Source organism: Pagrus pagrus (genome assembly GCF_965226575.1).
Source record: "Pagrus pagrus genome assembly, chromosome: 5".
In the NCBI taxonomy this organism is placed as follows: domain Eukaryota; kingdom Metazoa; phylum Chordata; class Actinopteri; order Spariformes; family Sparidae; genus Pagrus; species Pagrus pagrus.
The window spans coordinates 25,658,812-25,686,365 of NC_140189.1; the positions used below are offsets into that span (position 1 = coordinate 25,658,812).

Below are 27,554 nucleotides of genomic sequence, written 5' to 3' on the forward strand. Positions count from 1 at the left end.
TACAACTGAGCCTTCAAAAAGACTTTTTACCTGAACACTTCATCTGACTAATATGGTAATATTCTGGTAGGTGCCACTCATCTAATTAAATGTGCTAATGCCACTAGGTAGTCTCCTGCTAAAGTAGGTAGAAAATACAAGAAAGCTTTAACCTGATCAGGCAATTTAGGCCAAGTACTGTAGCATTTTCACTCTATAATTCTCAAGTTTTAGAAACACTGAGCAATTAATTTAATTTGAAAGTACTCTAATGGAGATTTTAATCGACACTGTTAAATGTGTTATTCCCATCCTCACAACCTCAAGATGTATTTTTTGTGGATTTTCAGTCCTGAAAATCAGACTTTATATAATGTTTAAAGTCTCTAATGGGCTGTAAGTAACAATAACAAAACCATCTTTTCCTATCCTATCCCAATTTATCCTATCTTGTTGAATCCTATCCTATCATACCCTATCCTACCCTATCCCATCCAAGCCTATCCCATCCTATCCTATCCTATCCTATCCTAATCTATCCTATCCCGATTTATCCTATTCTTTCCTACCCTATCCTATCCAAGCCTATTCCATCCTACCCTATCCTAATCTATTCTATCCTGTGCTATGTCACCCTTTATCCTATCCTATCCTGTCCTGTCCTGTCCTGTCCTGTCCTATCCTATCCACAGTTGAATGCGTAGGCAAGCTGAGAGAAAACAACAACAATGTCCATGTGCTTTTTTCGGTCCATTAGACAACATTCAACGAATAGATGGTGATTGCATAAAATACAAAACGGAACAATTTATACATGTTTCAGATATCAAAAGTCTTTTAATGCTAAACTGGATCAAAGCTATGTTATTACACATAATTAGCTACAAAGTATTGCAGATTTTATGCCTTATATAATGTCCGAATGCTCTTTGTTTTAAAGTGTAGGTCCAATAATTCTTCAACACTACACTCTTCTATAAATGTTTACGTCACCTCGCTGCTCAGGTTCTCAGTGACATGTTGAAACCTTTTTTGGGGCTTTTGGCTCAATTACCAGAGGCGCTGCTGTGGGAAATTGCAAAGTGCTCTGTCACAAAACCTCCTTTGGACAGACAGCTTTTTTTTTTTTTCTATAAAGGGGATCAACATATGGAATCCCTTACACACACAACACAAAATTGACCATAATTGAGACCACTTTAAATACAAAATGGAACACTTTGTGAAGAGCAACCAGCCATGATGGAATCACGGGTGACCTCGACTCAGTCTCTGTCTGCTTCATCTCTCTTTCTCTCTCGTTTTCACTTTTTCTCCAACTCTTTATTTATTTATTTATTTTTTAAGCCATTGCAACTTAGCCTATTATACAAACATTTAACTTAATCTTATATTAAGGTAAATACTCCATTAATACTTGTTTTAATTCACATATAAGAGCTCTAAGTATGTGTGGAATAATACTCAATAGAGTTTTGGTTACTGTCAACCACTCCTGTAGACTTAAATCAGTTTAAATCATGGCTTATTCAATATTTCCAGCCACCAGGCACAAGATTTAGCCATCAACACTCTCTGACACTTTTACACTTGAGGTTCTCCAAAATGAAGCAAATGATAAAATAACAGAATCATAATAGAACTTTCCCAGAGTCCTCAGGGGAAAATCTAACATTTCAATGTCATATCTACTTTATATAGTGTATCAATATGATTTTGGTAATGTAATATAAAATGCCATGGGTCTAGATCAGGGGGAGAAAAAATCCCATTTACAAATTGTGTCCTCGTTTGTTAGTGGCATGGCACCTCAATTACCCAGTGAGCAGGTTTTTATTTATTCATGCAGACAAAGTCACGTATTCATGAGGATTAACCCAAAACTCGCTCATAGACTGGCAGGCACAGATTGCATATTTTACCATATGAGGAATAGCTGACGCGTTTACCCTCAGAAGATTGAGAGAAAGCAAGATGAGAGGAGGAGGAATGGCTGAGTGAGCTTTTGGGTCACTGCATGGTCAGTTTCACTAACTTTATTCCGATTTGTGTTTTCAAGAAGGTATTATGAATAATATGTGTGCAGCAGAGAGTGTTCTTGCTCGGGAGAAGTGAAAGAACATACGGCGCTATAGCAGAAGATAGGAAATTGTGTAACACTTTGTATTTGTAACCCTATTTTATGTTATTCCCCCTGGAATATGGGCGTTGTATCTAAAACTGCGACAGCTATTTGAAAGGAAATATTGCCTGCACAAATCCTAATACAACATCCACATCCACATTCACAAACAAGCTCAGAAAGAAAACAGACAATATATGCATCAATTCCCGTAACAAACAAAAAAAAGAAAAAGCCATACAGTGTTACACTGAACGCCAACAAAATACATTCCCCTCAGATCAAATGTACTCTCTACGGAAAATATCAAATCATCCTAATAGCCAAACTTCTCTTCAGAAATTGTTAGGGAAATCCTCTGTCCCCTGTCATATTACCCACATTTATCAGGATGCAGCATAGCCATTACGTCTGGGGGTTTATCAAATTATCTGCTTGCAGAATGGCCGAAAAGGGACACATTACAACCAGCCGACTTTGTCTGAGCTGCTGCAAAGCAATATTCCGGGATGCTGCAGCAACCAAAAGCAAATTATGGTGAACATAACGCAGAGTTCAGTGGAGCGTTAACAGAATGGATGGCCCTATCCTGATTTTCTATCTGTTGGGACAGATGTCCCTAAGTCCCTGTGACTCGTGAGGTGGACGGCCCTGTAAGCGATGGCAGATGCTCCAAAGGTAAGACAGATGGATTTTGCCGGGGTTCTGTGAAAGTATGCACATTTTTCACTTTGGAAAAATTAATATTCATCATTTACAACACATCAGTGATAATTGTAATGCCATGCTGGTAATGATAAAAGAGGAACAGAAACTTAAGATCCTCAAGATTGGAACTCTTAAATTACAGATCCAGTATAAGCAATATTTCTTCAGGTATTTTATGGGACCGCAAATCTTTAAAATAACCAGAGGCTAGGGCTTATTTGCCTTATCGACCTTGAAAGCAAAACATTTTATTCAACACTGAAGACAGTCCAGGAAACTGCAGCATAGAGAGCGTGTAGTTTGTATGGGGTCTGTTGCTCTAGGCAATCAATAGAGCAGTATAACATAAGAAAAGGCATTCATTCACTGCTTATGATGTGTGTGATTGTCTTTCTGTCCGCAGTTGTCTGCAGAGTGCTGGACGTGTGGGTGTTTAAGTATATTAAAGTAAATGAGCGCCTGCCAGACCAGAGCACGCAGGCATGTGTCTGCCGCACATGTGACTGTGTACGCATGTGCGCCTGGCGGGCAGTTGCTGACATGAAGCACAGACCCAATATTTTGCAAGCACCATGCCTTCTAATATGCTGCGATATCGAGCATTTCATTGTTGGGTAATTGCCACTGATGGGGAAAAAAAAAAAAGAACAATATTTCATTCAACATTCAACACAATCTGTGGTAAACTGAAATCAATGAGGCTGAACAGTGTATCAAAATTTGATCGGATCACTGACGACCAACAATGACAACAAACATGGAACAGAAGTCCCTTCTTTTGAACAGAGAAAGCCTCTCAGTGGTTTAAATGTTGTTCACTGTGGCCAGGATAATGGCAGCTTATTGATCCTGTTGGGATTATTATGAAACCCCTCCTTTTTTCACGGCTTCACATTAATTTTGAGAAGAGGCAGTGACACTATACGAGCTGCGTTTCTGAAATGTTCTCGTGTTGGGCTGCTGTGCTTCCGTTTGATGTCTCGTTGCAGGAGAACCACACTGGAGAGGGATCAGCGAGTGGAGGCTTTCAAAGACCCTTAGGTTGTCAATGGTAGTGTTTTTTTTTTTTTTGAGATTTCTGATCTTAACTGTTGTTGTTCAACGTGGGAGGTTTGTTCAGCTAGAAGCAGATCAAGGTGTACGTATGTGCTTGTGTATGCGTGTCGTCTTTTTGTATGCCGGGTGTGTGAAGTTTTTCTGCACACACTGCGCATCTGTGAAAATACTGGTGATTAATCAAGTAACCAAATACCAAATAGGATTTTTAAAATGTTTTTATAGAACAAGAGCAGATATAAAGAGGAGGGGAGAAAAGTAGGTCAGGTTTTAAGCTTCAAATATGATGAAGTTGGATTTTTAAAAAGGAAGATTCATTGCAACCATTTCTCCTTTATTCGCTAAAGATTCATTAAAATGAACGATTAGGAAATGTGTTTTATGTTTACAGAACAGAAATGCTGTGCATGTGTGGTCCATATAGTGAGTTCTGTTTTTATACACTGAGCATTTGTTTTACTTTGAGACTGAAATGGTCCCAAATTGACATTTTTCTGCATTTTTAGCAGCTGCTTCTTTCTTCTACCACTCATCTCTACTTTCCTTCATCTTGAGCATTCATTGTTGGTGCTTTTTCTCTCTCTTTTGTATGTTTAGACAGGCATAGCAACAATAAATGGTCTAACAAAGCTTCGAGGAAACAACAATTTTAAAAGAAAAGAAGCTTTTAGTTATCAAATTTATTCAGTTCCTTCAGGGATGATTTCAGCATTATATATATATTTATATATATATATATATATATATATATATATATATATACACCTTTATAACAAGCTAAGGTGCAAGAGAGGGTTCATCTACGTTGTGTTATATGGAACTGTGGTCCCTCAATCATCCTTTCTACCACATGAAATAGAAGGCAGCATGAGACCTCACGGCACCTCTGTCCACACCACCATGTGTTGCATTAAGGGTGTATTATGACATGGACCAGTGACTCCCAGATGCGACAGCAGGGCTGATCATCAATTATTATACCTCAGTGGATCAAAATGAGCATATCTGCTCATTCCAACATCCCCAGTGCTGGCCTGTGGCGACTGAGCAACGGCTTAGCGCGCCTCCAATCCCCCCCCCGTCCACCATCCCCTCTGCACCTGTGAGCTCGGCGACACCAGCCGGAGCCCTCACCGAGGCAGTGGGACATGCCTCGAGACAACATCTGCCTCCCCTTGGTGACCTGCCGAGTTAAGCCAACTGCAGAATCAAGGGCATGCTCGTAGAGGTCCCTGATTTTATCATAACAAAGACTCTGCTGCTGCCGCTGCCTGTAACTGGCTTCAGGAGACGTTCCAGTCTATTTTCTGCTAACACTGTGAACTCACTCTGTCTAACACTGTCTTTCTTTCGCTCTCTTGCCACTCTACCTAAAATGAACACCGAGGGATACATCCAAAGAATCCAGATTTATGTCTGTGAAGACATCAGCCACGACTGTTTAAAAATGTATTTTAGAGACTTTGAAAAGAGTTAGAGTAGATATTTTTAGGGTTCTGAGTCAAAAAATGGATCCAAAAGCATGTTTGATTTTTTTTTTACCACACCACAGTATTCTTTTTATATGTCACATAGGGATGAATGTTGTGAAAAAAGGAGTCGTATTGCAAATATTTAGATGGATGTTGCAATATGAGTCATAATTCCAGTTTTTTGCATTGCATTTTCACAAGAAAAAAAAGATATGAATTTTGCTGGGGTCCGTTACGAACAAGCACGTCGCCTTACGTCAGGAGAATGGGAGCATCTCCGTCCATACGTGTCATTTACACTGGGGACGCGTTTGGAAAACACTGATTTTTTCCCCATCACTGTTCACAAGCATAATTAGTAAAAAATGTGCTGAAATGTAAACTGAGAAATCAAATTAAATTAATTTTAATGTGCCATTATGCAGTTATTTTCCCGCCATAATTATCTACCCTGACCTCATACAGTCTCCTCATTACATTGCATAAAATTGCGTATGTCGAAGATGATTTTTTTTTTCATCCGAGCCCTCACGTCCCCACCACTTCTCATCACAAAGTGACGTCCTTGTCTCTATAGCACCACGATGCATAATTTATAACGATATGTTGTGATACATTTTATTTTTCTCTTGAAACTCCTGTGATTTGACTGTTGCACTTGACCATGTTGCAATTTTGTTAATATTTTGATTAACTGTTCAGTCCTGTCAGCACGTATCTATCATAAATTCAGATTTTATAAAAAATTCCACACAGTTTTTGTTGCATATTCATTAACAATTCTGTAAAGATTTATCTCCTGATTGAATTACTCAGCATGAGGTAACCTCTGTATGACAGATGTTTGACACTTGAAATCCAGTGGGACCCCTGGCTGAATGGAATCTGGACAAATCAATGCAATCACGCAGGTGTCTGGGGAAACGGGGACAAAGGGACACAGTCTGTCTGCCCGCCCTGCTGGAGCTCCTGGCGAGGCTCGAGCACCAGCTCTGCTTCTGCATGGAATGGCAGACAGCTGACTGACCTCGCTAGTGCTACATTGCCTTGAGGTCCCCACAGATGCCTCGCAAAGAGCCCTGGCAGAAGTGCCTCACGAACTCGACCACGGCGAATGTGATGAATGCCTCGGCTTGCTCGCTGAGGAGGGTGCACAACAACCGGGTTTAAGTGTTCAGTGTCAAGGCCCTCAAAAGCCCCCTGTCATTTTCTGTTAGGCCAAACATGTCCTGCAGGGCCTACCTGAAAATCTACTCCCTCAGCATGTCCCATCTGACCGCCACATCCTCTTCCTCCTCTCTTTCTTCCTGCACTCAACTCCTTCTTCTTTTCCCTGCCACACTCTCACTCCATTTGTCAGAGTTACCAGCATGTGAGTGGCTTCTGAAGTGATCCATTTGTCCGTGAATACCAATTTATCAACCAGTCAGTGCACACATTGATCGGGTGGGGATAGGGTCCTATATACAGTACAGTGGGGACTAATCCTTTTCGTGCATGTGCATTCAACACCTGGATTAAATGACAGCGGTACCTCAGGATGCAGATTACAAACACTGTAACCTGCATGCTTTATTATAGTCCAACCAATTGAATTTACTGCTGGTAACTTCATCAGAATTTGTGCGCGCATGTGTGTGCATACGGGGGTGTGTGCGAACTATTACGCACAAGATTTATTGCAATTTTATGCCTGTGCTTGTGAAATTAATGATTTCACAGGAAAATATTGCATTCCTCGTGAATGACACATTTTAGTCGAAATATGCTAATACGTCAAATATGGACAGATGGCATCATAGTTGTAGCCGTCTGTCATCATATCATTGATGTCATTGCAGCAATACTGCAGCTATCACTGTAAATTGAATCTCATCAAAACTGCAGTTTATCTCGCGGTGATTTCTCATTGAAAAATACGCCAGAGAAAGGCAGCAATATAATTTTACACTGGTCACAGCATGCCGCTCTCAAATTGTAAACCCCTCTTGTTTTTATTCCTCTGTCTCATCCGTCAGCACACTAGTAGCATTTGTTTGTTTTGTTGTTGTTGGTTTTTTTTTTGCTCTGATGCATCAATGCGTGTGCTCCTTTTAGGACAATGAAGATTTAACGCGGCTTTGCTATATGTTTCTAGCCTGCTGTGCTGTCCTGCAGCATATCAGGACAAGCCAGGTCAATAACATTAAAGGCTGAGAGAGCTGGTGAAAATACAACCCCTGTGATGCTGTGGTCTGCTCAGCCTTCAGGAGACATATTGATGCACAGTTATTTTGGTCAATAAGTCCTTCTGAGCAGAGGCCATCCTTATCCTTGAGACCGACTGCATGTGAAAAATGAGAAAGGGATGAGACCATGCATTTTAATCTGTCTATGGCGCTATATCTTGAAGGGGGGGATGAAGGGATGAGAGGAGCGTGTGGGGAGAGAGAGAGAGATAGAGAGAAGAGATGCACTTCCTCTAACCCCTTCTCAGCCTCACTAATGCTGTTGTTAACAATAAACCATAACACTGGTTACAGTGAAATACAACACCTCCAGGCCAGAGCGTAATGGCTTTATTGAAACACGAATCAGGCCGACCTCTGACCTCATGACAGAATTTATAGACATTGATAGGACATTTCGTATTCACTGATTTTTATTTACACAGAAGTACGATTTTTACTGTTTGAAAGCCAAAGTAGAGTCGCATTTTTAAAGATGTGAATTCAATGTCTGGAAATTAAGTGGAACATATCCATTATGCAATGCTTTGGGCTCATGTATGTGTACTTGGAAGTGGCAGGCATGTATGTGGTGTGTGTGTATGTGTGTGTGTTAGTGTACATGTTGTGTGAGCAGGGTGGGGTTGGTGGGCGGGACAGGAGCAGTTAAATTGCAGGAGAAAATGGTAATGCTAACACAAGCTCTCAAACTCAAAATGAAAAGGAGTGGGATTTTTTTGTAAAAAGCTATCTATAACAAATGGCCTTGAATAAAACATTAGCACATCTATATTTCATAGCTTCCCATGTTTTCCTCCCGCTTCTGAAGGGAGTGAAAGTTTCTGCTCTTTCAGGCAGGTATAACCTCGGCTCATCACACTGAAAGGACAGCGTGATTCTTGAGAAATGTTGGGTGTCCAGAACTGTGGTGGAGATTTCTTCAAAAGTTTAAAAGTTCAGTGTGGAAAGTCTGATACACATGTGAAAAAAAGCCAATCTCGTATAGATATATCATCCCATTCTGACTGCCAGTAATAATATTGCCACCACATCAGTGGCCTTATGCTTTGGTGCTGTGGGTACCCCTGTAGTGTCACTTCTTGAAGCTCCCCTAGTGCAGTAGTATAAAGAGCGAGAAGGTCAGTTGGGAAAGAGGGTGGCTGGGGTCGTTTGTTTGGTCGTTCACCTTGAATCAAGACTGTGTTGCAAAAATGTGATGCAAGTAAGCGACAGTACGTAAATAACATCACATGCGTTATGTGAGTTATGCTACTTCTTCTCGTAACCCTAACAAAGAGGATTTTTTTTGCTGAAACCTCACCAAACTATTTGACAACGTTAATAACATTCCAAAAGCCATGACATGTCATAAAATGCCAATTATTTGTCAGCATAATTTATTTTGAAAGTCTAACCAGACGTTGCATATAACGTATTAGTGTCAGTTTGACCGTTAAGTGTTTTAAATGCCACACAGATGTTAGAGGGGTAGCTAGAGCGTCATCGTTTGAAGCTTAAGGCCACTGACCAAGCTGACGTATTTGACGAGTTGGGAGAAAAAAACTTATTGAACGTATGCAATACATATTTAAAAATTTGAATTTCTGCCTATTATTTCTGTTTATACTTGAGAAAGTCATTCACCTGTGACAAAGTCCACTACACATGTGAGGTTATTTTATCTTCACAAGTTAAAATATTAGTCCACACGTGGAAAATGTGGGAAAATGTGGCATTCACATGTGAAGAAGCAAATTTCATGTCATGTCATGTGCTATGTTTTGTTTCCACATGTGGAAAAAAGGCTGGTCACATATGAATGTATGTAATTCACATGAAACAACGTGAAATTTGCGTTGTGTTGGCTATTTTCATGTTGCATGTTTTCAAATGTGAAAGAAGCAAATGTAGTGTGTGATATTTTCACAAGTGTCAGTGTCTGAGGTGTTTTGACTTAGAGGTTTGATAGTGTTTACTTCCTGCTTGATTCCAACCAGGTTAAACTAAATGAAGATAAATATATCTGCCACACAGCCTTTTGTACCATATGCCAAATACCATTAGCATCCAATAAACAGCATGCCCATGTTTTATTTCAGGTGTGTTGTTGTTGTTTTAAATGATTCACGTTTGAAGTCACTGAGATCATATCAGCAAGATGGGATCAAGGACCAAAGCAGTTCACCTTTCTCGAACCGAGCGTTTCACAGGTTTAATATGCAGTCCGAGCCATATTCCAGTTTAGGCATCACAGAGTCAGTGAAATGGAACAAAGTGAATTGCCGGCTGGAGCCTTTGAGCCTCTATCCTTGTTTGAAGTCTCTCTCTATCCCTGCCGAGTTCAGAATACATTGTCCAGAGACACGATCAAACTTGGCAGCTATTGATCCCTTCCCAAACCAGACGTAAGACTTACTGAACATGTTAACAACTTCGGAATGAGTATTTTAATTGTACATGTCTTTGAAAAGCCCACTCAAGTCACAGTGCTGCCGAGCAAATTTTGAAGTAGCAACTTTTGGACGGTCAAACACGGTGTGTCCAGCCAAACGTTCCTGTTTTTCTCTTATAAATCGAGCTGAGTGATCTCTCGGGACCCACTGGAGCGTCTGCAAATGTTGATGAAAGTATTGAAGGAAGCATTAATGACAAAAAATATGTTTTTTTGATTAAGAAGTGTATTTAATCCCCTTAAATTGTTGAATAAAAAAACACATGAACACAACTGCAAATACTACAACTACAGTATTATCTACTACTTGTCAAAATCAAAATAACCATATAACCAATAATAATAATAATCCTCTTTTGCAACAGAATTAAATGTATAAATAATGCTACATGTAAGTATGTGTCAATCATAATGTGCTGTAGATTTAAAGGCCTGTTTGTTTAATAGTTTAAAGTTGCAGTGTATAGGATTCAGTGAGAAATTACACCTCAACATCCCTCGTCTCTCGCCTTGTTTGTCCGGTCTGGGCTACCGTACAGGGTGGTGCAGGGTGTAGCTATAAAAGGCTCATTCTAAGGTAACAAAAGCACCGCCACTCTTAGTTTCAAGTGATTGTACACTAATGACAACACTGTTATGAATATTACATGACATTTCTGCCCCTAAATTCTACTAAATCCCACACACTGGACCATTAAGTCTGCTTGCCAGTTAAAATTAGCTTGTCACTCAGCTCTCAACACTGTCAGAATGTGTTTAACTTCCATTTCATCATTTGTTTTCTTCCGGTCATGACACCAGAAGTGCTTCCAGTGGTATAAAAAAACATGTACAGTAAATGCAAGAGATCTTATCGAGCTTTTCTTGTTTTAGATCGGGATGATTCTAGCAGAAAGCTCCCAGTCTCAACTTCACAGAAGACTTTGGCAGGGCAACAAAGACGGGGCCTAATACTCTGGAAGAGGAGGTTTCTAACATGACACTTTCCAGTCGTTTGAAGGAGGTTGGAGAGAGATTTCTGCGAGCTGAGTTGACTCCTCCAGATCAATAGCTCGTCTCTCTCTCCGAGACAACTGGTGTGGCATTTGAACCAGATAAAACAAGGGTTCCCCTCCACCTCACCTCTGAGAACTGAGCACTCCCACCAAATCCCAATCGGTAAAGAAGGATACAGAGGAGTCCGTCTAAATCCCCGTCTGACTCAGCTATAGACCCCCGGCAGTCAAAAAAAGGAGAGAGGCAAAAAAAAAAAAAAAACCCAAAACCCTAAAATCATCTTAAAAGGGAAGGTCCAATCTATGTAGGTTAATACTCACTGTTGCTTCATTTAGCTCTGTTGCAGGCCCACTGGGGCAGCTGTAAAAAGTTCTGGGAGCCAGAAGGCACAAAGGCTTTTATTTATTTATATGAGGGGGAATATATAGCGAGAAGCAAACTGGTGCAAATGATGTGAAAAAAAAAAAAAAAAGACTCGGAAGACGTTATCTTGTAGATTGTGGGATAACTGCAAGAAAAGGAATACGCTGCATTACCATTTTATGTGCAGCATGAATTAAATATACACACAGCAGCCAGAATCTCTCTGATAGCATGACAATATGTAAGGTCATGATGTGAAATGAATGAGGAATGCCTCCTCCCATCTCTCAACAGCCACCGGCGCTGTATCCTAAAGCAAGGCACTTCATTCTTAATTACTTTAGTGAAGCTGCTCATTTGTCAGCACTAGACGATGAGATGGGCTGGCAGGAGTGAAAGGTTGCCCTGGCAGCCCCTAAGTGTGTAAATGCAGAGAAGGGCATTTCTATCAAAGAGAATGCCTGATCAGCTAACTTTACATGAATAAAAGTTGAAAAAAAAAAAAATCATGCCCTACAGTCTTACAACAGTTCATCGTTTTCTAACCTGTGGTCAGCCAATTATCCTAATCTTGCAACAAAACTCTCTGAACAAGGGTCCTCGTCTCCCTCGCATGTCAGCTTAGTCTTTCCCCCTGGTCGCTGATGACATTGTAACACTAATTACAGCTAATTGTTCTATGCTGAATGGATTTAGTCACATTGCAAATGATATGCCATTGGTCAGTGTCACAATGTTTCCACAGAAAAATTCAATGGGGAATGGAAATTTGCACAAATGAATGTAATTAAGAAGCACATTCATTACTTCTAATTGCATATGAGAACCCTCAAAGTGAAACTGAGATTGGACTCATATGAATAATTAATGCAGCTAACTGCACTGAACACTATGGCACGGTTGCTGTCACATAATGATGTGCTAAAGTATTCGTGTAACCGACAAAATTTTGTGTTACGGTATTGCACCAAGGCTGGTTAGTTGTAGTTCCAATCACAGCCATCCAACTTTTTTTTTTTTTTTTGTGCTTCCACATGAAATCCCTTTATTCATGGGCAGATTGTGTCTAGACAGTTGAACTCCAAGCTCGGCATTGGCTGCCAGACATACAGGGTAGAGTCGGTGGTTTTGAGAAGTATTAGAAATTCAAGTGGTCCCAACGTGTTTGGCACACTATATCAAGTCAAGTGGCCTTTTCCACAGATAAGGGAAAAAAGGGCAGTTTCAAATCGGTGAACCGAAAACTCAGTCTGAGAGCCATTATGAAAAAATTTTGGACCTACAGAAATCAAAGAGTTGAGGACTTAACCCCCACAAAGTATGAACTCGGCAAGCCTTTAATCAGATTATTTGTCTGCTGGCATCAGGGATTATATAATATGCTGTAAAAGCCTTGGACACAAAACTGCATGAAGTGAAATAATAATAAGTGAAATAATAAAACAAAATCATTGATTTAGTTATCTGATGAAGCAATTCTCTTTCATAAAAAGTCTGTAGTTTTACAATATAGTGTGCGGCAAGTTTAAAACTATAATCTCATTATACTTGCAGTGTTTAAAAAGGATTGGCTTATCTTAATAGCAGATTTAGATCTTAGACAGACAAGGTGTAAGCTGGTCATTTGAAAGCCATATGCCGCAGATTAAGATACGGCACTGTACTGTACAGCTTTTTTATGTTACTCCCAGAGACTAATGCACTACTTCAAAACCGCCTTTACTGAGCTGCTTGTAAGTGGGCGAAAGCACAAGTCCTTAAATCCCTCAACTCTGACAACAGGAGAAAGAAATAAGTATATTACAAATCGTCCAGAGAACAAAATTGTGTATTGTTTGAAAAATGTGAAGGATTTAGACTCAGGGATTTGCTCCCCACTTTTCCTGCACTTTGTCTGAGGGCTTAGCGCTGTTCGCCGTTCGTGACATGACGATTCCCATCATTCAGCAAAAGCCTTTCAGGACATCATTAAACCAACATCAACTTAACAGCACAGGCTGTCTAAAAATTAATAAATACACACCGGATTCAATTATTCGATGTCAACAAAGCTCAGCTGACCGCAAGTGCAGTGCAGGACAAGGCCGCTGGAAATTATTAGCATTAAAAGCAACAACATACAAATTCCAGGGGATGCAAAGTCGGAGCCAAGATGGGTCAAGAATGAGATTTTTTTCATCAACTGGATGCTTTTAGTATTTTCATGTAAAACAGCTCTTAGTGATTCCAGGAAATGTCAGTCACCTCTGGAGCCCAGGAGGTGAACCTCTGTAACTGTGCTGAAAACGGAGGATGCCACAGCACTGAGTCACTGTACGAGAGAACGTCAACTGAAACAGCAGCGCACATCCCTCTTCTTATTCGAGGGAATAGATGCATCTCATATCATTATGCATTCCTGTTTCTGATGTTTTGATGAACTGTTGCGATTTGGCCAAAAGGGACAGGTACGACTCATCACGCCTAATTGTTCTGGATGTGTAGTTCTGCAAAAAGCCATCTGTGAGATGCATGGGGGTTGGACCTAAAAAACACACATGCTAATGGCGTTAATTCGCGCCTGTTATCTATTTGTGAAGTCAGAGGAGGAAATATCAAAACCTTTGAAACAATGCGTGACAAAAGAGGTGACAGCACAAGACTGATGGCGGGGTGTTGAAGTAAGCCTGGAGGGGGAAGCAAGAGCCCATAAAATGAACAGCCGCCTAACTCATAAATAATAGAAACATAAAATGTCATATGAACTTTATTTCAAGAGTGGGTGGTCTAATAAAGATGCAGGTTTAAAGAGGAGTTGAGAAATTCATTGTCATAAGAAGGCCACATGGCTCGCCTTTGGCACAGACAATTATTCAGCGCGCGTTGACATTCAGGCCCGAGCTGTAGCACCTTTGCAAAACAATACCGCGTTTGACTCCTGAAAATTCGCTTTCCTCTGTCGCTTCAGTCTTCCAATCTCCGAGCTGTATTCCCCTCCTCTCACTCGGAGTCATTCCATCCCCTCTCCCCTCTTTCCACTTTTCCTTGTTCTTTCTGCTTTACAAATTGAGACGACATGATAAGAGATTGCCACCGCCATGCCGGCCTGCTGCTCATTGATAAAACCATATCTAATCCATCTTAGGCCCCCCTCTGTCACCAACGCACTCATCTCTGAGACGGTCAACACGCGCGGGATCCATCTCTCTTTTTGAACAGAGCAGCACAGAGTCAGAGTTTATCTTCAAACTTCTGGTGGGAGAAAATGGAGCCGGATGAGTCAGACGGCTTTCACTCTCTGTCTGCGAATGATGTGAGAACGCACGTGTGTGCGCGCGAGCTGTGATGTGAAATCACACTCGAACACATCGCAAAGCAAATGAAAGAACTTCAGTTATTTTACAGTAGGTGAGAATATATGGGGATTAAAGTGTATTTTTAATCAAATTATACAAATATTTAATATAAGATTCTTGTATTTCTTAGAAGACGGGAACGGCAAGTAATATGTATCTCAGTGCTGCATAGCGCTACGTGTGTTTCACAGATAAAGTATGATCATAAAAGTAATCACATCACTTCCTATATAGTGTTTACACAACCTTCTAATATGATCCGCTCCTGTCTGCTTTTATATTTGTTTTCATAGTAACGTGAATCACACCGGCTTCAATATCATTTGCTGCGATAGGGTTACACGGAGCATTATAAAGGGGCTTTGTGGTCAAATAACTAAAATGACTTTTCTAATATCCAACTACTAATATTAGACTCTTGGTTATTCTGTTAACACTCTCACTCCGCTGTGGTTTTTAATGCAGCAATTTGTAAAAGTACACATGCATTTGATACATTAGCCGGGCCTTCTATTTAAAAGTAATGCGCTTCAACAAATATTACCCCAGAGGGAAAGTGGGTAATAAGTGTGGTATTTGAGTAAGTTTATGAAGTATGAGATGTTTATGTCGCTGAATATTAATGAGATGATGAGCAATTGCCTCCGTATATTAATGAATCACATGTATGAATCACTGGTGTCACCGTGGCGAATGCATTAAAGAGAACAGCTGGAGAAGAGGATGTTTGAACATTAGATGCATGTGTTTGTGTATGAGTGTATACACGTGCCTGGTGTACAGATGTGTGTGTGTGTGAGGGAATATGCAGGTCAGCTGGTTATCTTGTAAAAAAAAAAGAGAGATTTCTTGCTGTAACTTGCATTATACGGTTATCAAAAATAGAAAAATCACAAATGGGACGGACCTTTGCATGTAAATGAACAGGAAGCCATCGGCAGGATGTCACCCATCTTGTCTAATGTCTAACAAATGCATTCACAATCACACTCACTCTGACACCCCGGTCCCGGACCTGTCAGCGCAGCTGCTGGGGAGGAAGATGCACCAAGGGCTGTTGTCTCACTTACAGCTATGACACAATAGCTATACTGCATGTAGGTGTATGCAAAGCAATCTATTTCGCCCTGTCCTGTTGATTTTCTCTGCTGGATGGAAAAAAAAGGAGACTAGTCTTTTTGACAGGTAACTCCATGCAAAGGCTAAAGCATCTTTGCATCGATACGCAGGGGCCACAGGAGGAGTGAAGGTCTGCACCGACCTTAGCCTCGATCCAGACTGCTATACCTCCAGAAAATAAAATCTGATGCACCTAGACCGGGATATCCAGCTGGAAGTGGGGGGGTTTGTGACAAGGACACATTGATAGGGGACTCAAAAATAGCCTTGTTCATGTTAAGGTGGAGCAAAATCATTTCAGCAGAATCATTGGCATGCTGCCGGTGCACAGACTTTGGATCTACAACATCACCGGTGGAAAAACCCCAGGTCCTCTGTGGTGTGTCTTAAGCACTCTTCCTCCTCCCACCCCCTCAGCCAGTTATTTGAGCAATGATTTTAAAAAATGTTGTTGTATATGTATGAGGATGGAGTTGTGCATCATTGCGTTCGCTGGGGCTTTTTATGGGGAACATCATTGGGCAGTAAGCCATGCAGTGACAGCTGTCTTGTGAATCATTTGAATAAATTCAGCAACAAAGTTCCAACTTCAGAGGTAAAATTCCCCCCGCGCTCTGAGGCTCAGCACTGGACAACATTTACAAAACTCAGCTGTACAAAATTCATTGTCGATAATACATGCATCATTGTGCAAGTTATTCTGCCCTCTCAGGACAAGAGATTAACTGCTTGTTTTGATCAAATCTAATTGATTTGAATACCCAATATGACCGAGACGGTTTTTGGTTTTAAAGCTGATAGATACGGTACACGGAACAGGAGCTCATTTCCCTCAGCAGTTCAACCCTCCGTCTTGGTTGACTTCTTGAGCAACAAACTGTTGTCCCACTCGTTTAAAGAATGACCTCACAAAAGCAGCAAACCATATTTTGTTATACTGCTACCGGTTATTTGCCAGGAACGAGCCTCTTATTAAGTGTTTGTGGGGCTGTGTTGTTACTATGACGATCACAGCTGTAATCTCAGTAAATTATTTCACTGTCTAAAAACACAGATGGCCGCTTGTAAATTGCATTAAGGGAAAGTCAGCCTCTAAAATCACCAAAAACAATAACAGTGAAACTCATAAATTAAATATTTGCCTGCTGTCTGAGCAGAGCAGAATTCAGTACTCACTAGATTCGGGGTCTGAGTTTCCATCTCCCTCAGTGCGGCTGTTAGGCGATGTTTGCTCGTAGTACTCCTCCTGGGGGAAGCTGAGGGGAAGAGGCTGGGTGGTGCTGGCCGTGCTACTAGGCTCCGGGTCTCCCAGCCCGCTGTCACTGCAGCTCTCCTGGGATCCATCTGGGAGATGGAACGTGACACGGCGCTGGGTCTGGAACACACCAACAAACAAGAAATGTTCTGTGAGAAACTCTTCGGTTCTGTTTAAAATGGCCAAAAAAAAAAGAAAAAAAATATCCTAAAAAGAAAGAGCTACAGCAGAGTCATGTGGGTGAGTACTAGTGATGAAGTACAGTTACTCAAGTACTGTACTTAAGTACAATTTTAAGATACTTTGAGTATTTACATTTTCTGCTACTTTATATCCGCTCCACTACAATTTGTAGGCAAATATTGCGTGTACTTATAAGTACTTTTACTCAACTATATATTTGAAAACTGTAGTTACTAGTTACTTATAGCAGGTACTTTAAAGTTACTAATAGACAAACGTAGGCCTGCTTGATAATTAAGTACATTTATTGCTAGAACATAACTTTCAATACTTAACTGCACTTCATATCAGACATTTTAAGATTGTTAATCAAGTACTATCGTCATATTTTAACACGATATCTTTCCTTTTGGTCATGTATTGTTTCTGGGTACTTTTTACAGCTCTGGTGAGGACAGAGAAACACACTGATACGGATATCCATAGAGCACAATGATCCAGGGCAGCTCCAGGAGCCCATTCTTGTTGAATTCTTAGAAATGTAATATTTCAGTGCTCTGAGCAGCACGTTAAAAATGTAATTCACCTCCGCTATACTGAGGTGAAATCGTCATGATGGACACATAAAACCATAACTATCTGCAGATATATCACAACGGCTGAGTGAGAAAATCTGTTTTTTTCCTTAACCTATCAACCTTGTGCAAAGCCTTAGCGAGTCACTAAACGTGTTCCAGAAAAAAAAAAAATTAAAAATCACGTCTGTCATCCTTGTTTTAAAAGAAAGTCTGTCGTTTCCGTGCGTCTTAGTGTTAAATAAAGTATCCTCTATAGAGCGAGAGTCTTGGCACGCCACCACTGAGAAACAAAGATTATTAATATCATCATGAGTGGTGACAACAGTGCTTTTTATGGGTGAATGAGCACCGTGAGACGGCATTTACAAGGGAAAGCCTCGCCTAATTGTATCAAGCGTTGTTACACGCCCAATACCGCATCCATCATCTTTACCTGCTTTTAGTTGGAAAAAATGCCCAAATTGCATCCTGTCACCAGGGGGACTAATTGAAACAGTGACCTCATAACCCAAAAATGATTTTTGGTCTGTCGAGTGTAGTGAATTACTTTTCAGATAATAAACTGACTGTAAGATTTATAATTGAGACTTCCCGGCCCCATAATAGATGGGATGCGTATTAACAGGTTGAACTATGTCCTAGTTTTCCCTCTCACTGAGTTTAGACACAAAAGAAGTGGAAATGTGTGTGTGTGGCTGAGACTTTGATTTGTAAAGTCTTGGGGATCACAGGAGTGTGGGCATTTTCTTCTGAAAGGTGCAGGCCTCTTTGATTTCTCTGGAGCTTTACGCAAGTTCATGTTGCGACCTTTCTTTGGAGCTAAAAAAGAAAACACATCCTCTGTGTGGTGCTGTCTGCGTGTTAGCAATTCCTGCAGAAAACAAACCGCACAATTACAATTGCTCATATTGTGACGCACGCTGGGTAATCTGGAGACACCACTGGTTTGATTTGTAGCATTTTTATATCTTCTGCTTGGACTTTTGGCAAAGAGAAAAATGAGGAGACAGGAGATCTGACTTTGCTTTGAGGTAATATCTGTAAAACAGAGCATGGCTGCAGTGATATATACTGTAGCTTGAATTCATGTCTTCACATGATTCCCTGAGTAACATCACACTGCACCACGCTGTACCGGGGCATAAAACACATAAAACATAATTACGCCCTCAGCTTCGGTTATTGCGGTGAATTTTATTCGCCCCATTATTCAAACTGATAAGAGATTTTTTTTTTTTTTTTTCTGAGAGCGAATACAACTGGAGCGCATATGACTATCTTGATTTTTCTTCATCGCCATTGCAATAAAAGCAATACGCAAGTCCTGAATTAAAAAACATCATTAACACATGCTTCTTCCGGCTCAGGAGGAGGAGATGTCTGAGTACGAACATATTTTTCCTTAGCCACTACAGTGCCTAGATAAAGCACTTATTGTTCTTTGATAAGACTAAATAAGGCTCGGGAAATAGGAGAGAGAGAGAGAGAGAGAGAGAGAGAGAGAGAGAAATAAAGTCTGGCACTAATGAAGGACAAACTGCCAAAAACCAAGTGCACAAAAAGCTTCATTTAAAAACTATCAGAGAGGGTTGACTAACCTAAATCCACACAATTAGCACCCTGAAAGCACAACTGAGTGGTTTTCAATGCTGTGATGTTGAAACAGCCAGCTAAATATTCTATTTACTCAATTCATCTAGATCCTGAGGCCACAAATCAGTGTGTGTGTGTGTGTGTGTGTGAGTGAGAAAAAGACGGGGAAGAAATGAGGAAAAAAGTGCATCGAGTCAAAGAACAGAAAACACGCACGCAACCTTCAGCTCTTGTCTGAAATAACAACTCAGAAATAAAGGCTTTTTGTTTCTGTTGATTCTATTAGGAAAATAAGAAAGATGGAGAATTTCCTAACTACATAAAAATATATGACGCTCTCGAAAACTAATCCTGTTTTCCCGCGCGTGTTGACATCTCCCGCTGCCAAATGACGAGGTATATCTCTTAAGTTCTGTCTACAAAGGAATGTTTTCCCTTCTCCTCGCGTGCTTTCACTCGTTTTTTGTCCAAGGCAGCGAGGAGACGAGCACCTACCAAAATCGTATACTTCTGCGTGCCATGTTTGCCCACGCTTTGAAGTCGTCTAAATATCTACTTGTTCTCAAACAGCGTTGGCAGCTGTTTCTCAAAATTACTGGAGGATGCGCGCAGAAGCAAAGTCCAGGTTCCAGCGAAAGAAAGAGCCCACTTATGGAGGCTTGGCAGCTCTACAAAAAGCATGCTTCCTCTCCACATGACTCTAATTATTGGAAACTTGCTCCAACAATGGCATCCAGAATCTATTAGAACAAACAGCTGTCCGTGACAATTAGGACACAGTCATTTTGCATAAGGGAGTGTCTTCATTTTTAGACCGCTGTTTGTTCAGGCCCATTCGAGTTGGTGCCAGATGTTAAGAAAAAGGACTAATTTGATTTCACGATGCACTCACTGCTAATTCGTTTAGGGCTGCACTATTAATTACAATTAAATACCATTAATGAGTGTTAAATAAATAAAAGTTTTGCTCTCTGTGTCTTAACGCCGATAAAACATTAATGTCGAAAGACAAACATGACAAACAAAAACAAACATCCGCAGAGGAGTCAAGGTGAGTGTTTTGCGAGGCATTATCACTTATTTAAAGAAGCTGCCAGAAATCCATAAAGCAAAGACAAGCTGCGGTAAGAGATATCAAGACCAAACAAAGCCCGTTCAGCCAGATAAAACACTGCCTTGAGAAGTATGTACACAGAGATAAAATGAACAGGAGAGATGCATGCCAAGTTCTACCATCTAACAAGCCAGCCAAACGCAAAACCCTCCCTCTGGTAACCACCCAGACAATAGGCAGATGGGGCTGGATTCGCTGGTTACTGGATTAAAGTCCGTTATATTTAGATATAGAGGAGGAGAGGCCAAGTGGCTGCAACCTCGTCCTTTTGGTAGGGCCCCTGCTCTCTGAGTTTTTATTATTTTATATAGTTTTACCCCGACTAACACTCTCCAGAAATAGCAGAGAAGTCAGCGCTGCACAGAGGAGGACTTGGCTGACAACCACCTCACTTTGAGTGATAAACAGGGACCACTTAGGAGTGAATCAGGGGAGATTGGCTCTGCCATTTCAGATAAGGATCAGCTTGCGGGCACACCTAGGCCTGCATAAATCTGTTCAGAGGAGATGGTGATTTGTCATGTCGCGCATGTCTCATGTGGGGGGAAAAAAATAAAATAAACAACAGCAACGGCAATGTATTTATCCCTAAAACGCTCTCGTACATGTCCCTATTCAGCTTGACGTCAAGATCGTGCAACATGTGCTTTTTCTTCGCGAAGTGCGTCCCTTTCTTTTTGGACATGCTGTTCCAGCGCTGCCTATTATGTGTGAGGTGATATGCCACTGTGTGTGAAATGATGAGTTAGCAGGAACATGCAAGGAGGAGGTGATTCTAGCGAGTGGATCGAGAGATTACTGGGTGATTTCTGACAGATCGAATGATTTTTTTGCTAATTTCATCTGTCACTAAGTCATCTGCTGTGATGATTTTCAGTGAGTGCAACATGAACTACAACAGTATTAGTCATACCCCCCCAGTCCTGGCAAAGCAGCCTACACTGAACTGTGATGAAACACTTCTGAGCACTGAAAAAAAATGGTCAAATGTTACTGATATGATGGTTTATATGTACAAAAGCCAAAGTAGTTGAAATACAAAATGTTCCATTGCAATAACAATATATATTAACAATGTTAAAAATTGTGTAACTGGTAACAGTCAAGCTGTGGTGTGCAGGATTCCACAGTACAAATAAATCACTTTTGAGCTGTTTTGATTTTAAAGTGTAAGTGAAACTGCTGCCTTTAATATGTGAATAAATAGTTCAAAGTCTTTTTAAAGTCTTGTGTTTTATAGTATAATACTGAACTTGAGAAAAAATGTTCAATAACTCTGAGATACGAGGTTGGATCAACCACTTTTCAGTGACAATGATGAACATTACAAACTAATTTGATTTCTTTTTTACATTTCTTCCAGAATGAAGACTCAGTACTTCATTTCACCCAGAGAACAGCTGCAGCTGCTCCTGTCGGAGCTACTTTATTGCAGCATCGGCATAAAGACAATATGTGAAATTGCTAACAGGAGATATTTTTAAGAGTAAAAGTTTTGGGGTGTAAACACTGAATTAAATATTGACCTTCGCCCTGGCTTGCAATGTTTTCATTGTTGTGAAAAAACAACCAACTTAAAAGGTAACTCCATCAGTTTTACACATTAAAGTGTGCTGCATATGTGAAACAAAGTAGTATAAAACCTTTTGTGGCTCCAGAAGAAGCTGCATGTAATCTGATAAATGGCCTCCAGTGTTATCACTTATGGCAACTTAAGTTGCATTGTGGGTAATGTAAACACCAGGTTCTGAAAAGCAGTCCACTGGTCTTGCATTACACTCCTACAACACTGTCGGACTCATTGTGAACAAATGATCAAAATAGATGCAGCAGAGATATTTTACTTTTTTAGTCTTCTTCATTTTCACAACCAGGTGCCTACATGACCCATAATGCAACTCAGAACTGTGGCCTTTCTGACATCATTGAAGGCAATTTATCAGATTACATGCAGCCTACTTGCAGTTGTACTCCCCAAGACCTGTGAACACACTTTAGTGTGTAAAAAAATAGACACACAGGGCAGTCTCTCATGTTTTCTTCCAAAAAAAGAAGAGCTCTCAAACAATGCATGCTGGGGAGTCTGCATATATACTGATCATGTTTATTTAGAAAGTGATTTTAATGAGTTGATCGAGCTCTTGATTATGGGTTCTGAAGTGTCCTGGAAATAAAAAAGCATACAACTTGTAAGTTGACTCCAACAAATTCCTGATTTATGATTTTTCACAGCGTCAATCTTGTTTGCTGAGATTGAAAAAAGTTTGAGGGACATGCTATTGCTCTTATAAGTTCGGGAAGAACTGCGACAGTCCTGCTGCCGTTGACCTCAGTGAACTGTGTGCAGAGATGAACGGCACTCGACAAAGAGAGTGAAACCGAAAAGGAAACATATAGTAAGACGGTTAGATGCAACACATTTGGATTCAATGTTAAAGTTGTCTTACAAGTCAAATGCCCTTGAGGTGAGAAAAAATACTTCAGAAAGAAATACTACACTGAAACATGCAACAAAACAGACAGTTGAAGGTCAAGACATTTTCATGTGATTCGATGCAACAACAAAAAAAAAGGTCACGCACAGCTGCCTTTGCAAAAGAAAAACGATCATTTAAAGGGATGAGAGGAAGCTGTATGTATGTAGATTTCTTTGCGGACACATTTCTATTACCATTCCAATAAAATAGACGGTTTGGAGAAACTTAAATATGCGGCACTTTGACAAAAAATAACTTCACCCGCAACCTTTCAGTTATATTCTCAAAACAATATGGTTGCCACGGTAACAAAGCAATTTTCAAGAAAGATAGGAAAAATAGTTGATGTGAGTGATGAGCAAGATGAATCATTGCTGTTGCATGAAAAAATTGCGCCTATAAATGTTTATATATTTTGTGTGAAATATGAGGGTTTCAAAGCCCTAATGGTTGCAAAATCCTCGTAACATTGAACCCACAGAACCTCCCAGCAGAAGTCACACTGTGGTTTTGAGGTTTTCAAATGCCGACAACAATATCAATGTTTCAAGCGAGAAAGACTATAAAGGCGACATGCAGATTTATTGTGCGTGATCTGGTAATAGACCAAAAGAAACTTCACAGTACAGTAGCTCCGGTGACGCTTATGGAAATGCACGTGCAAGATGGAGCATAGTACAGAGTGTGTGAGACTTACGTTCACAGAAGTTATCTTGCCAAGTTGACAGGCCTCCTGCAAAGACAGAAGAACAGTCATTTCACGTCGTTGTCTGACTTTACAGAGGATTTACAAAGGGAAATGGATATTTGGAAAAAACAAAAGAAACTGCGTTGGGAACTTTCCAGGCTTCTGAAAGTCAGTCAGAGTTCACAATTGACAACCTTATAGATTTTGTGGTTTAAAGTCTTTTTTTAAGCTGGAACTGAGAATTTAGGATACATATTGATTTCCTCCTCAGACGTGGAGTTAGTACAGCACATTTCTGTGCGTGCCAGAAAACCAGGCTGCAGAGCACACACCCTCTCCCCAGAAATGTAAAGAATAGGGCAAACCTGACATCCTGACAACACAAGCCATACAACTGACACTTTGATAAAGATGTTTTCTCTGCATGTCAGAGAGGAAAGTGAGCAGAATATCAAATGAAGCATCAAAAATTAACAATAAACAGCGACAAGCTTCTAAATTGGGAACAAAAGACACCCGCAAGCCTGCAAAATAGCATCCTCTCTCTGGGGACTGAGATAACTCACAGAGAGATAAGAGTATTTAATTTTTAATCACCAATTTTGTTTTCTTTGTACTGTGTATAATAATCTGAGTACATGACTTGATTTGCAAAGAAAATAGAAGAAATCTGGCGGTGAGGAGGCACTTAGACAGGGGAGCAGCGCGGAGGACTGCTGGGGTGGAACGGTAAAACAATGAACAGGAAACAAGTTCATGTCAACAGATTATCCCGCCATAATTGTTCACCAAGGGAGGCTGCTATACTGACTGAGCGATGGAGCAGCACACCCAAAGCTATTCATCAAAAACCAAATGGAGCTTCATGCTGGACAACTAAACTAAATTAAAAAGTAAGCTCCTCCTACTTTTCTCAGTTTGCGGGGAGGCAGGTAACCGTCAAATCATCTAAGCGCCATCTAATTGCGGTCATTGCGGTCTGTTGTTACAACATTTTCTGTTGATGATACATAACATGTCACTCACAGAAGAACACAAGACCGAATGCATGTTCTGCAACATGGTGGTTGTGATCTCTAGCATTTATAGCCATTAGTTGTAATGAAAAAACTCATTTTAGGACAGATTTTCAAAATAATCACTGATAATGGGCAGCTCAAAGGACATTATCCCACTTATACAGACCATTAACCTACATTTTTATATGTTTTGTAAAGGTTTTCACAAGCAGTAACTTTGTTTCCCTAGCAACACCTGAGAATGTGTAGTAATAATAGTAAATAGTAAAATAGTAGATGAAACAATCATTACAATCCCATAAGGTTCTTTTGTAATGGAAACGTGGTTCACTGCTCCAGCAAAGACCTGGGAAATGACTTAGCAACTGAAAGTCCAGAAAGCTAACGTTGAACGCTAGCGTTATGCAAGTTATGCAAGATTCGAAGTCAACAACAGAGGGACGGTGTAGCAGGGCTGGAGAGGGGGGTAAACTCACATAAAGCCAGTTTCCCTACCTTTTTAAAATCAAACACGATTTTCTCACCTTTTAATGAGTTATCCATAAATTATGTTGGACAGTTTAGCCAGCAGACACTTAGGTTACCTACTTTATAATTTACTACAGCCCTGAGTGTAGGCTTCTTGTTGCAGCTTCTGTGTTACAAGCACCACCCTGTGGTGGACAGAATGGTGCACTGAAGGGCTACACTTCGTATTGTTAATAAAATAATCAGATTTTTAATCTATTGTTTTGGTTTTACGGCCCACAATTTTACTGTTTTGGCTCAGAGAGACTTGCTATCTGAGCACTATCGGAGAGCAGACAAAGTTAGCAACTAGCTGGTGAACATATATGAGTTTTTTTAATCAACTAAAGAGTCAATTATTTTCCACAAGAGCTGGTGGAGACCAAAACGGAGCAAAAATCGGGGTTAGCATCGCAACGTTGCACATAAATATGACTCCTAATGAATGGCAATGTTGCTTTGTGTGCAGCTATTTACTAAAATGTTTGCCGTTACAACCTAATATGTCAGTGTCATAATATGTCATTTTCATAATATGTCAGTTTCATAATATGTCAATTTCATAATATGTCACGTGCCCCCCCCCCCCCCCCCAATTGCTAGAACATGAATTAATACTGGTTAAATAAGTGAAAGACAGGTAGATGATGCAGGACAATATTATGACATATGGCACAAAGAGTGAAGTCATAACATAAAAATCTTCATAAACACGTATAATAAATACTAAATCTATGAACATGCATTCAAAAGCTCAGTACCCACACTTATTAAGAATTAGAGGTAAAAAGTCATATTAAGTAATAGAGTGGAGGCTGTCTAGATGACTTTCATGTAACATGAAGTAGGCTGTTCAAAACTGCATATAGGCAACTCATCAGCCAACAACATCAACCTCACACATGCCTGTTCTGCATATGATGACATACTGCATATAGGTTATGTCTAAATAGATCTTATAACCTTGTCATAAGCTTATAAGCAAGTATAATTCATACTGTACCTATCATTATACAAGACTGACATGACAAGCTTGAACTGTTCTAGCACATATATACATTAATTGATGTGGATAAGGACTGTAAGATGTTTCATCTTTATTTTTTAAAATAAATGTAATTGAAAAATACATAGTTTTCTTTCCTTTCTCTTTTTTGCATATTCGAGCGCACCGACATTTGTCAGGTCCGTTTGAGGAGCTGCTCATTTGCATCCACTGACTGGTCATTTAAAGCCGGGTTTTACTTGAGGCTGCCATCAGGCAGTTGTTTCTTCTCCAAGTAATGTTTTATTCAACATCTCGTGACACATACTTCAAGTTAGAGACCTTGCCAACCAATTAAATATATGATAATGTACACCAGGGATCTGAGAAGGTGACCTGTGCTTGTCTCATATTTAGATGGCATTCAAAATAGTAGTTGTACATCTGATTGCTCGAGACCATAAATGTGTGAGTTTGCTCTTTTTTCCCCTGCTCAGTATGGATTGGTCAGTGACCCTTCTCTCTGTATGTACGCCTCTCAAACTAGAGCTTTCAAAGCACCCACATGCAAGCCTGGGAGAGAGTTATGCTTAAGATAAGTGCATTTGTTGGTGAACCACATCAAAGTACAGAGGGATGTCTTAGTGAGCAAAGGCAGTGGAGCCTCGAACCGAGCCTTTGATCACCCCAGGCACTCTGATCATTAAAATATTGGATAAATAATTGATTAAAAACACCAGACCTTATTGTGCTCTGTTTCTGTATCCAAACGTATCCCAATTTTGAGACGCTGTGGCTGCACAATGAATGAATAAAAAATGTAGGTAGGAATGAAAGGAGCATACAGTTCAGTACACATTGGACCATTGTATGGCATGCTTTGACAAAATATGCAAAAAAAAAATAATAATTTGATATCATCGTAACTATTATAGCACATTTTGACTGCAGCACCGTCTTTTAAGCTCCCCAGTGTTCCAGTATGGACTGACAGGTTGAGGTGCTGCAACAACCCTTTTTCCTTCAGTGAGGATCTGAGCTATGGCACTGCATGCTGGCACAGAGGCAGGGGGACTGCGTAATAATCAAAAAGCATAGGCAGAAGGTAGGTAAGAGTGCATTAAAGCTGTACGTAGGTGAATGGAGGGTAGCTAATATTACATCTACAGTGGAAACCAAGCTGGCAGTGCGTAAGAGAAAAACAATGAGCCCACTGGGTGCACATCAGTGGATATTAAAAAGACACTGTTCCGTCAGCATTTGTTTACAGGCTAGTGAATCAATCTCCCTCAGTACATTTACATTTAAAGTATAAAAAATGAATCCGAAGTAATCAAGATTTATTC

At 40.2% G+C, this 27,554-nt stretch overlaps 1 protein-coding gene across 2 annotated transcripts in view; it reads right to left on the minus strand.

The window, feature by feature from the left end:
• Positions 1-27,554, minus strand: part of pcdh11 (protocadherin 11) — a 137,579-nt gene that overhangs the window by 35,613 nt on the left and 74,412 nt on the right. For both annotated transcript variants that reach the window (XM_084352435.1, XM_084352434.1), the window contains 2 exons: positions 23,707-23,742; positions 16,986-17,184 (listed from right to left, as the gene is read on the minus strand). In XM_084352435.1, coding sequence (XP_084208561.1) covers positions 16,986-17,184; positions 23,707-23,742 — 235 coding nt within the window. The remainder of the gene's footprint in view (positions 1-16,985; positions 17,185-23,706; positions 23,743-27,554) is intronic.